This window comes from Nanorana parkeri, unplaced genomic scaffold (genome assembly GCF_000935625.1).
Source record: "Nanorana parkeri isolate BGI_ZX_2015 unplaced genomic scaffold, ASM93562v1 scaffold79, whole genome shotgun sequence".
In the NCBI taxonomy this organism is placed as follows: Eukaryota; Metazoa; Chordata; class Amphibia; order Anura; family Dicroglossidae; genus Nanorana; species Nanorana parkeri.
Genome location: NW_017306347.1, coordinates 2010077 through 2023241, shown reverse-complemented (window position 1 = coordinate 2023241; position 13165 = coordinate 2010077). Strand labels below are relative to the sequence as shown.

Below are 13165 nucleotides of genomic sequence, written 5' to 3'. Positions count from 1 at the left end.
ATATGGATAAGCCGCGACTCATTCTCCCCAAAAAATTCCATGCGTCGCTAGAGTGTTTGGGTTTTGCTGGAAGAAAAGGTGGCAACCCTAAGTACTACTAGTGATGTATAATATCCCTTTCCTGGTTTAAATTGGCTAAAAGCATTACTGAGATTGACTTTCATATATTCATATCTAAAAAGGCCTCTGGCTTTGGCAAACGAAACAGTAATCATTCATATAGCACTTATTTATCTGTCTTGTTTTTAGCTGAGCAGACCCTAAAGAGTAAGTTTTAAGAACATTTTGCATAGACTCATCCAACCAGAGATTGCGTTGGTGGACATATGTCTGTCAATTTTGGGCAAATTTTTTTTAAAGGAATATGCATGTGTAAAGTTGTCAGATGCTGTACATTTAGTGGCGGTGTCCTCTTTTACTATAAAACCATATTTATTTACTGAATCTAACTTTTTTTTTTTGTTTGCACAGGAATAATTGCTCTATCCTGCTTTATTGTCGTCATTGTGAAATGCATCTTGTATCCATACATATTCCAAACCCACCACCCAAAATGCTGCTGTGAGCGAGTCAGAGATATTCCACAAGTAAGAATCCCTAAAACCCATCTGAGGCATCATGATGAGGTTGGCCACGTGACATCTCCCACTGACCCTCCTACAAATGGTGAAATGTTTATGAATACGAAACCCACTTCCTTATACCCCGCACAGAATTGGGCAGAATCCGATACATGTTGCAAAAGTAACAGGAAGGACAGCCTGCCCGGCACTTACTACATCTGCTTTAAGTGTCGACTGTTGCAGTGGCATCCCCCCTCCTCGGTAGCAATGTCGGATTCTAATGAGATAGGCCGCATTTCAAAAAGCATTCAAGGAGTCCCTGAACATCTGAAAGACTCTGGACATGCCGGTCAATGCAATGGCACCAACACATCAACGGTCTTACAGGAATGGACAAGATTTAATAAAGGTAAGCTATGTCACAGATAACCTGTTAAAAATTTGATTAATCATTTCGTGCTAAAATACCTCTACTGAGTGAAAGTAATCTAAGCTGGCTGCAGAAGGTCTTAACAAATTAGATTTCTTGGTAATGGACAGAATGGATGTCCTTGCTAGAACTACAATTGTGCTCAAATGTTAAAGAAGTTCTAGTGGTATGAATGTACAACACAGCATACAAGGTTCAGCAGTCTGGGGAATGTAACGTACAGCTCAGAGTTATGGGGTATGTATTGTATAGTTCAGTGTACAGATTGCGAAAGGTCTTTTGTATGCAACATATAGCACAACATAAAGCATGTGACGGCCCGACTACGCAAAAGAAAGCAAAAGTATGCCGTGTGCAAAAGTATGCAATATACAGCATAGCAAGTTCAGCGGTTTGGGGAATTTAATGTAAAGAACAAAGCATGCGGTGCAGCATTTTGGGATATGTAGTGTACATCACAGTGTACACATCACTGTGAATATGTCACACACAGCACAGCATACAGAATGCATTGATCCAGCTGCCCATCCGGACAGGACAAGCTCGGCTTGTCAGTTAAGCTAGCGCCGAGTCTGGACCGAGTGACTTCCCAACATATTTTTATGAGGATTTACTAGACCACGAGTGAACAGCCTGTATGTGTCATTTCCTGGGTTCTCTATATAGGGTTCGACTGGGAGGGCAGTTTCAGTGAAAGTTGGGGGATATAAACTTCTCTACATGCCCTCACCAATAACCAAATAAATTCAGGGGCAAAGCACAGGTTGGCTCTAACGAAAGGAAAATGAATAAGACAAAAAAATAGCAAATCGGCAAACTTAAGCAATGCAAATTGGCTTGTTGCCCAGGACTGATAAATCTCCATCAGGGTGCATTTGTTATTATTTGCTTAGCTCTATATGTAAAGCTGGACATGTACTAGTGGATTCCCAAATGAACTGTCATATGAACTGTCTTTTGTTCGTCTTTTTTTAGTTGATGTGGTCAAATCGGCGATTGATTTTGACTGTAGTGATGAAAAAACTCGAAGGAGCAGGATGGAAACATTTTCTTGAGCAAAAATTTTGAACAGTGAAGGTGGTTTTCATTTGGGAAACTCCATTGATTCCAAAATCAAATGTTAAAATAAAGCTAAAAATCCAGTCGCGTAATTGCTAAATATCATTTGTTCACAGTCCTTGTCTACAGTTACAGTTCAGGCTGCAGACAAGCCAAATGTAAACAAAGTAATTTTATCTCTGGCCTGGGATTAGAGCTATGAAAACACAAGACACAGTACTTTCTTTTAAAAGTACAGTTATCATTCAAGTTGACAATCCAGAGAAGATATCTGGATCAGGTTCCCTTTACTTCCTGTTCCAGAATGTGGGAGAAAATCACTGCAAAGTGAGGGAAATCCTTTCTAAGTGGAAGATTTCTCCTCTATTCTTGTCTTGGTGACAACTCACAAATGTTGGATTTCCCATCACTGATAATGGACACCAGGACAAAGAAAGAATTGGCTCTCCCCAGCTGGGACAAATTAATAAAAACCTGACATTGGATCTAATCCTTCCCTATTCTATTCAAAGTTAAAAAAAATGGCCCTGCATACACTTTAAGAATATATTTGTAAAGCCGTAAGATGTATAAATTGTTCTGTTGCCATGTATAATAAAACATGTTTTGTATTTACATTGTGCAATCCTCAGGTAATACAAGCATCCGAAGGTCATCCTTTTCTAAAGAGAAGGGTTCTGGGATCGAACCCAACGCTCACGTACCAGAATCATACTACACCGCACTGGAGCCAGGACAGAGAAAAATGTCTTCTCACCAGCAAAGAGCTGATGTCATGAGTCGTTTAACAACAAAGGGTTCGGTGGAAATGAAGATACATGCCGCTGGGCCGCCGCTTTGTGCCCATCGATCACAAGGAGGTGGCCACTGTGTTCTTCCGGATGAGAGAAGAGATATTTCTCAAGCGTCAGACAACGACCTTATCTGTAAATACATGGAATGTGATAAATTAGAGGAAGCGAGAAGACAAATAACTGATCCGGAGACACGAAATGTAAAATTTGAGCAAAAGAAAATCCAAACTCGTGTCACCGAAGAAAATTGTTTTTTGAATAATGACAGCATGGTGCTGCCAGCCAGGATCAAAAAAGTGAATATTCCGAGGAGTGTTGGCTTTTATATACCTAACATTCGGCAAGAGTTAAACATGGAGGTAAACACCCCTCAATCACAACAGGAAGGCTTCTCTCATCCGCACCTGGGGAGCAAGTACGTCCTGACCATAAATAAAAAAGACTATGAAGCCGGAGAACTGAAACACACAAAGACCCTGGTGGATTCTCTGAAGGATGTATACATCAACGGCAATGTATGTGGCACAGCGTACACTGAGAGACAGCAAAATTATTTAAGGGTGAAGGTGAACCTGCAACCATTCCGTAAGGTTAGAGTCCATCCGCACCAAACTTTTGGAGGCGGACCAGAAGCCACAAAACACAGCCAAAGTCCTAAACCAATCCAACCACAGCTACGAAGGAAAAAGCTAAAAGGTGGTAGTTCATTTTCGGCTTACGGTGTGACACAATTGCCATCCCAAAATACAACACAACTTAATGATCCAAGTAAAGCAAACTGTATGTTTTCCAAAAACAAAACCATCCCTGATAAAAAGCCTAAACAGAAGACCGCCAGAAGTGTTACCTTGCTGGATAAAAGCTCAAATGAATCGAATTATGCAACGATCAGACCACTTAAAGGAAGGCCCGATGATGGATCGAGTTTGGAGCCTGCTACCGTAGCAGGCGAAATGCTGAACACATCCAAAAATCGATGTTCGCAAGATAAGCTTTTGAAATCTGAAAGCGATAGAAAAAGAAACATATCAACAGAGCAAAGAGGACACCACGCTGAGCATGGAGATCAAGAGATACCAGACAGCAGCGAAGAGTTAACAGAGGATAAACTGCGCAAACAATGTGAGAGCCTCGTCAACGCGCCTGATAGAACGTCGACAAATGTCACCGTTATTTCTGGAGGAGCAGACTTCCTGTCATGTGGATATAACGTTAGGTGTGAAATGGATATTGCTGCTTCATCATTGCTGGGTAATAAGGTCAATGGCCACTTTGTGGGCAATAGAGAAGATGATATTACTGGCGTGGGCTGCTTGCTCAGGGCTGATAATTCAATTAAAAACATCTCAATCAATGAAGTTGCAGATAGAGAGGTTGAACCGGACACTGACATCTTGCCTGTGACTATGGCAGGAGAAATGGGGTCTATTTCAGGGGGAAATAAAGAAGGTCACGTTTTGGTGGGAGAGAAGAAGGCAAAGATGCATACTGAAGGACAAGTTAGAACTGTTTCTGATACGAATTTGAAAATCCAACCAGGATCAGAAGATGCTCTACTGAGCTCAGTTGATGATGTTCGGGCAAAGAAGAATACTCAGGAAAACGTTAAAAATGTTTCTAATATGAATTTGGAAAGCCAACACGGAGCAGAAGATGGTCTACTGAGCTCAGTTGATGATGTTCGGGCAAAGAAGAATACTCAGGAAAACGTTAAAAATGTTTCTAATATGAATTTGGAAAGCCAACACGGAGCAGAAGATGGTCTACTGAGCTCAGTTGATGATGTTCGGGCAAAGAAGAATACTCAGGACAATGTTAAAACTCTTTCTGACATGAATTTGGAAAGTCAACCAGGAGCAGAAGATGGGCTACCGAGCTCAGCTGATGATGTTCAGCTCAGAACAGGCAAGAGTGTGCAAGCTCATTATATGCCGCTTATGCAAGGAACTCAGGTTAATAAACTTGATGAAACGACTGCAGGCCAAGAACAGGTCAACAAGCCAACATTAAAAGCAGGTGACTCGACCTTGGCGTCCCACCGCGAATCACAACTGACAGCTCGCAACAAAGAGCTTTTAATTCCCAGGCAAATAAATGAAACTTCAGACTCTGCTCCTAAAACCGCAGAGCTGCCAGCGGCTACAGACTCTCATACATCACTCGGTTGTCCACCGCACAGCGAGCCCCATAACTCAAATAACAATCGCTCCAAACCGCCTGTAGAGGCCAGGAGGAAACGGCTCAGCCTGTCAGAAACTTCCAAAGTCATCATCGTCGTCGAGAGCCTAAACAAAACAATTGACATACAGAAATATCTGAGCGAACGTAGCAGCGGACGCCTGGCCGGGCACAACGCGGATCCGGCATGCAAGGAGGACGAGGGCGCTCCGGGAGCGGGAAGTAAAAAGAAGAAAATCTGCCTTATTCTTCCTGAGAAGGCCAATACTGGGGCCCCCAAACCCAGCAGCAGAAAAATAAAATGACAGTTCTGCTGCGGCTTCCGAGGCAAATAGTAACTCAGGTTTGGAATATTTAGGCCTGGTTCACACCTGGGCGTTTTACAGCGCGTTCCTACACGCTGTAAAACGCTCAACATGTGAAAACCAATGATTGCCTATGGGCATGGTTCCCACCTGGGCGTTTTACAGCGCGTAGGAACGCGCTGCAAAACTCCCTACGCCCAAAGAAGTACAGGAGCTTCTTTGGGGCGTTCTGCTGCGCATTGCCATCGGTATTCCCCAGTGTCGATCGGGGTTAACAAAGCGGTAACCCTGAGCCACACTCGGGTAAACAGCGTACAGGTCTTACCTTGTCCGCGATCCCCGCTGTGTCTTCGGCGGCTGCCGACTTCGGGGTTCCGTCCCTTGCGAGCGGCCGCGTCGCAGGGGGGCGGAGCCGGCGGGAAGTTTAAAAGTGAAACTTAAAAAATATATATATATTTTTTTTAAATAGAGAAAATAAAGAAAAAAACAAACAAAAAAAATCATACCGCCAGTGAAACGTGCGTTTTACTGAACGAAAAAAAAATGCAAAAAAAACGAGTGGAAAAACGAGCTGAAGAAACCGCTCAGGTGTGAACCCAGCCTTAGAGGTCATCTGCAGGGATCTGACTGAATGTTACCTGTTTTTATCTAAAATCTGTGTAATTTCAGAGTTGCTTTCATTAACATTATGGAGAACATTATTGGGAAGATTTCTTGCTGACAGCCTCAGGTGGTGGAATACCTGTCGGTCATTGCCGGAATTATGGGCAGATGGTGCGCACCACGATCCTTCTATTTCAGGCCAATGTACAGATGCAGTGTGTACACTAATGCTCAGAAGTGCTCATCATTGCTCCTCTGTTACAGCTGAACTCCAGGCCAGTCTTGTGATCCAGGCACCTCTGCTAGACAGCATAGCCAGATAAGTGATATCACTCTCTTTACCGCAAGTAGAACAACGACACACACCAGATGAACGGACAATGGAGGCACACTGTTATCAGTCTGGTCTATACTCCAAGTATCGGCAGTGCTGTACAAGGCAGTAGAGTCTGTATTGCTGTACTTCCCCTTCCTCTCCGACGTCTGAGCTCTGCTGTGCAAGGAGTTCCAAGGATTAGCTCTATATATATATATACACTTTGTACACAGCTAATGCTACCAAATCCATTGGAGGGCCATAGGTGGGTTGGTTTAAAATCAGTGTCAGTCCCTTTAAATGAGGGTAATTAGGGGCTCCTGTATGATTTACTAAGAACTCCGGCCTCCCCTTCAGTCTTGCACCGTTGTACCGGCTCCTCTCCTGGACTGAAGCTGCTTCCTCTGATATCACTGCACACTGGGAGCTTCTCACAATGTGCATTAGAAGCTGCAGCAAGTCAGATAGAGCCCACCTCATTTGCTGGCACAATGACATCCACACAGAGGTGAGGGGCCCCTTGAGATCTGCCAGTCTCTTCCCTGTCCACTTCCAAAACTCAAGCTAACACAAGCTGTTTTCCAGCTCCTAAGTGATCATGGCAGTAATAAACACAGAGCCTGTAGTTACTTTCATGCCTTTGACACCCAGTGCCCAGAGATACCCTCAGACAGTGTAAGCCGAGATAAATAAGGAGGAAAATAAAGATCCGACCTAGGTGGCACTGCACATTTATAATCATGACTAGTGCTCTGGAAATTAATGTGACATTTAAGTCAAACTCCCCCCCCCCCTTCCCAATCCTGCTGTAGGGACTTACCTTAAATGATGCCTCTGGATCCAATCATCTTCTTCTTTCCTGTAGTTTTCATCTGTCCCTCCAGCGCTGGGTGCAGGTCTCCGATCCAGCGCTGACTCCTCTGTCCTCCTCTTCTCTGATGTCCCACGGAGTCTGCATGCCGTCCATATACTTACCTTGTGTCTCTCCTCCTCTCCCGGCCTAACATCTGAAGTGCGCATGCGCACCCCCAAGATCCTTTGCGGCCGCCCGAGGCTCTTCAGATGTTCGGATGGGAGCGCGCGGCGAAGACACAGGTAAGTTTAAACCCTTTTTAAAAGTTTTTTTTTTAATGGTTTTGCATATAGCTACTGCCTGCTAGCAGTAGCTATATGCAAAAACATCCGAGGGTTTAATAACCCTTTCATACGCCAGGCATATATAAAAATGTGCCAAGTAGGGCAGTTATGTAGCCAAGCAGAAGTGCTCCATGCACATGTGCTGACAGTGAACATGCTGACAGGAGGAGAGAGCAGATCAGTGGGGTGCATCTCCCTATCAGTCTTCTGTCATGCCATATATAGTAGAATGGGAGAGGAAGCACTAGGGCAGAGGTGGGTAACTCTGGACCTCCAACGGTGCTTTAACTACACATCCCATAATACCTCTGCCTCTGTGAGTCCTGCCTGTGGCTGTCAGAGTCTTGCAATGCCTCATGAGACTTGTAGTTTTACGACAGCTGGAGGGCCAGGGTTGCCCACACCTGCACTAGGAGCCAATCAGATGAACTCCATGCACATGTGCTGCCAGTGAACATGCTGACAGGAGGAAAGAGCAGTGACATGGGCTTATCAGTGCGGTGCATCTTCTTACCAGTTTCCTGTAATTCCATATATAGTAGAATGTGAGAGGGAGAGGAAGTACTAGGAGCCAATCAGATGTGCTCTATGCACATGTGCTGAGAGGAGGAGAGAGCAGAGGGTTGAGCTGATCAGTGAGGTGAATCTTCTTATCAGTTTCCCGGCATGCCTTATATAGTAGAATGGGAGAGGAAGCACAAGGAGCCAATCAGATGTGCTCTATGCACATGTGCTGACAGTGAACATACTGACAGGAGGAGAGAGAGAGAGAGAGCAGAGGGATGGGCTGATCAGTGTGCTGCACCTCCTTCACTGTCCAATCACAGGCTGTGGGTGCGGACTGGGAGGTGACCTACCTGTATTATTAATCAGCAGCACCTGTCTGCACTCTCCGGCAGGGCTGTGCACATTAGAGGACTGGATAAATAAATGCAAATCCTTTCACATTACATCAACGGTGTACTTAGCTGCTTGCCTTGAGTTCAGCATTAATTGACCTTGCTATCAGGAATACTCTACAGGAACACATTTTTGAGCATTTTCACACCAATATGTATTTTTTAATCATTAACACGAATGGACTCAGTTAAAACGATGACCCCCATTGAGCGCGGCTCTGACAAGTAGCGGTATTGTAACACAATAATTGCAATGCATTAGTACGGGCAAGAAAAGAGCTGAAACACGCGCGAGCTGCCCATTTCAATTGCACACTGAATACTGACACAGACGGAATATTCTGGCTGGCTGTTTACTATAATTATGTACATTTAAGTGCTGTTAACATGATGCAAGCGTAATCCGTGAATTAACTTATCTTGATGAATAAATACCAGCTGCGGCCACAAGGTGGCAACCTTTGTCTTCTTATAGCCGAAGGACGGCTCCGGCGATTCTTGTTAATCAATCTCTCGCTTGTGAATAAACCGCTTTATATCTTCATTGTAAATATGAGATTATTTGTCTGGATGTGGCTAGTTATCAAGCGATGCAAATAAGTTAATTGCGGCGCGTAAATCACAGTGAGCAAGCAGTCCTATCTTGTTGCCTGTTCTCAGCTCTGTCAGTCTAAATGGGGCAACCGAAGCAACCAACTATCGCAGCGCAGTACAACCCGGGGCAAGTTAAAGGCCAAGTGTAGCCTACGCTTCGAGAGCTTCGACAAAGTCAGGAATTGTTTCATTGGTTGGTCTGCTTTTATTTTAGCTTTATTGGCGCTCCTGTGCTGCCCCTAACTCTCCTTTCCCAGCAGCATAATGAAGAAAGCGACCACAGCACTCTGTGTGGAAGGTAGACATGTAAGCTGCGGAAAAATTCGGTTTGGTTCGGGTATAATAGGATTTGGGATTCGGATCTGAAATTCAATTTGGTTTGGGTTTCAGGTTCGGACAACATCAGAATTTTCGTTAGTGTCGGATGAGTTTACGAATATTAGTTGTGAATACCACAGAAAACCATCTACAGATGTTAATACTAAAGCTGAGGCTCCTAGACCCGAATGGCATTCAGGAGCTCCCGAATGCAATTTGGAGATTCGGCTCCCGAATGCCATTCGGGTCTGGGAGCCATATATATATATATTATTAAAGCTGAGGCTCCCTGACCCGAATGGCATTCTGGAGCTCCCGAATGCAATTCAATAATTCGGATCCCAAATGCCATTCGGGTCTGGGAGCCTCAGCTTTTTGTATTCTCTGTATAAAGTTACACTTATAGCTGCTTCCATGGGTGTCCTTTGACTTTGCAATGTCTGAAGCAAAGAGGGGGGATGGTGGTATTGGCGGTACACGTTCGAGGGGGACGTTTGGTGCTTGCTGGTGTTGCATGTTTCCTTGCTTGCTAGAGGTGCACACTAAGAAGGCGGGGAGGATCATCTCACCAGCTCTAGCTCCGGCTCTTGCGGGTGTCCTGCCCAGCTTACTGATGTCATTGGTTGCCCAGAGCTGGGTGGAACGCCGGCCAGAGTATCCCAGGTTGCTAAGAGCTAGGTGGGGAGATGTTTAGAATCCTTAAAAATCTTCCCACCCAGCTCTTAGCAGCCTGGGATGCTCTGGCCGGAAGGGGGCGGCAGGAGCACTGCAAACATTGTGCAGCAGAGTGGCCATGCAGCTCTACCTTCTGCCTCCCAACGTGATCCAAAGAGATGCCTCCTGAGCCAACAGCTTTAGCTGCCTCATTATAGGGATAGCCTGGCTGCTTCCTTGGAGTTTAGCTTTAAACAAGTACATGGCTTGGCACATGGTGTATTGAGCCATGAGTTTGCTTTAATGCCTCGATTGCCTTTTTGTATCAGCTATTACATTGGCTCCATGGGACAGTGTCCTCCAGCCATTGGCCTTGGAGGTCAATGGTTCAAAGGGATCCTTTGGTAATGCAGGCTATAGCCACCATTTGTGGGACCACAAACCCCTCTGGGGCCAAATACTTGACTGGTCTGTGAAATGCTGAAGAGAAAACATGGCCACTTACCTCTGGGCAGGCATTCCAGCCCCTCATTAACAAGGAGGAAATCGGCTTGGGGATGGAGTATCCTATTGGCGGTCTGATGTGATGGTATGCCATGTCGGCAGCGGCTGCAGCTAGAGGGACAGAAGAGGTCATTACTCCTCAGGAACACAGAAGAAGGCATCTACACCAAAATATATAACAGTGGGAATGCTACTGGAGTCCTCCATCTTGGATGTGATGTCAGAAGCTCAGAGCTGTCACTCAAGTGACGCTTTATAGCAGGGGTAGCCCTCCAGCTGTGGTGCAACTACAAATCCCATTAGGCATTTGAAGACCCTGACAGCCTCATGCATGACTCCCTGAGGCAGATGCATGATGAGATTCTGCCTCAGCTGAAGTTTGCCTATCCCTGATCTAAAGTAGTCCCCTTCACTCCTCTTTACAGAAAAGCCACATACAAGTTATGTAGGGAAGCAAGGGGCAGGGGAGCTTGTCCAGCACAGACAGTAATTAGACACTCCCAGAAGAGGAGATGGCTTTAACGTGGAAGGAGGGAGGGGGCTGTGCTAGGAAATTGACCTGATGTAGTCAGGACAGGAAGTGTTGTGAAATTTCCTGCATAAAGAATCAGACATCAATATAAATCTGAGGGTCTAGCACAGGAGTGGGCAATTCATTTTCTCAAGGTGCCACATGAGAAATTGGGACTGTTGTGGAGCGCCCAACAAATAGGCTGAACTTGTCTGCTCAATGTTAATTGTATTGCTATATAAAAAGCAGTAGATCATATGGTTTTAATAATGTTCCCATCAGCGTGCCCCCTTACATTGTTTGTTCCCTTGAGAATACCCCTCTATATTATTGCCCCCACATGCCTTAGTTTACTACTTTATTAGTAGGCCAGAGGTGGGAGCCGGGAGGTGGAGCTGCAGGAGAAGATGGAAAAAGATACTCTTCTGTCCTCCTGTAATGCTGGATGTGGGGATCATATTTGTTGTAACTGGTTGCTAGGACCATCAGGGGCCCCAGCAACCAATGACTGCCGAGGAGGTGGACACCTGATGTCATGTGTTGCTAGGACGCCAGCGTTCCTAGCAACCAATGAGTGAAGAGGAGAGGGGCCTGCACTAAGCTATGGTAGCGGATGCACCACCCTCAGAGACTGGTGCATGCACTGTCAACTAGCCATAACCAAGCGCAGGTCGGCAACTGCAGTCCAGACAGAATCACCACTCGGTCCGTGCCTGGACTGCACGCCGGAGAGGGACAGCCAAAGAGCCAGGTGTGCCCCAGGGGTGTGTGTTACCCCTGGGGCCGTAACATGCTCAGGTCTGGTCTGTCACTTCCCTATTAAAAAGTGTATTTATTGCTGTTTCTGTTGAAGAGTCTCCCCAATGAAAACCAACACACACAGAGAAATAAAAGTGTGAGTGAATCTAGAATTGATGCACCACACCATAATATTTAAGTTCCAATACAAATGTATTCCAAAGACAATCATTTACAAAGCCAACCTGTTTCAGAGGCTGTAGCACCCTTCTTCAGGGCTTGAAACCTGACACAATGAAACAATGCATACAAACTCGGTAGTAAAAGTATTGTTAGGACAGTATTGTAGGGTTACACAAACCCAGCTGCTGATAGATACAGTGCAACCCTACAACACTGTCACACTGTAACAAGACTATGGAGTGCCGATACATCATTTCATTGTGTGATTATTTACGCCCTGGTGAAGGGAGTGGAGCTACGGCCCCCCAAAATGTGTTGATTCTGTAAACAATGTCTTTGGAAAAAAACTGTATTTGATCTTGAATACTGTGTTGTGATGCTTTGATTCTGACTTATTTCTATTTACAACCCAAGGTGATTGTGGAAATCCTGTGGAAATTTCCCTATATTCACACCACCACCATGTTTTTGTATGATAACAATAATGAAAAATAAAGACTAAAAAATAACTCAGGGTCCTAGAGCTATTGTTCCACTTTCTCATGAAATAAAACCATAGCACAGGTTCTAACCTTTCTTGTCGTTAAACAGACTCATCCCTCGCACTGCTACAGCCTTATTCGGGTGGTGCTGTTCTACAAAATGTTGCTCTTATTGCAAGACATTGCTCGTATATCAAGGCAACATTTTTCAGAAATGTTTGCTTGTCTTGCAAAACACTCTCAAACCAAGTTACTTGTAAACCAAGGTATTACTGTATATATATATACCTCACAGCTTTCTGAGATGAGAAAGGAGACAGCTTTCAACATTATGGGATCTATTTATACCCAACTCACAGAGCCATTTAAACTACAAATAATTTTAAATGGTTATTCTGTGCAAATAGACACAGAAATGAATGTTCTTAGATATTTTCTTCCCTCGGGTCAAGTGCATGTAATGTAAAACAGTATTTTGGCCACTAGATGGAGCAGAGGAGCATAGGAAATAAATACTTCCATCTAGTGGCCAAAATGCAGTATGACATTACATATATATCTAAAACCATTTGTTTTTGAGTCTATTTGCACAGAACGAACGTTCAGAAAGATCCGTAGGGCGAATGGCTCTGCAAATCGGTTCTAAATAGACCTGATTGTGTTGGAAGGTGCTATTCGTTCTTATTTCAGAAAGTTGGGAGGTATCTAGCAGGTAAATTTACTATTTACTCATCATTATCGCCTCGGAGAGACCTGCTGGCCTATATAATTCTACATTAATTTTTTCCACCACCCTAGGTGTACAAATGTGTATTGATATTTGTGGAAACTGATGTATAGAAAATGTTCCCTCTTCGTCCATCGCTCACACAGTCGTCTGATAAGTTGCCCAGCAGT

At 44.6% G+C, this 13165-nt stretch overlaps 1 protein-coding gene across 1 annotated transcript in view; it reads right to left on the bottom strand.

The window, feature by feature from the left end:
- The window catches only part of LOC108804952 (serine/threonine-protein kinase TNNI3K), a 150011-nt gene that overhangs the window by 46738 nt on the left and 90108 nt on the right, over window positions 1-13165 (bottom strand). The window contains exon 21 of the mRNA XM_018576888.1: window positions 10356-10465. Coding sequence (XP_018432390.1) covers window positions 10356-10465 — 110 coding nt within the window. The remainder of the gene's footprint in view (window positions 1-10355; window positions 10466-13165) is intronic.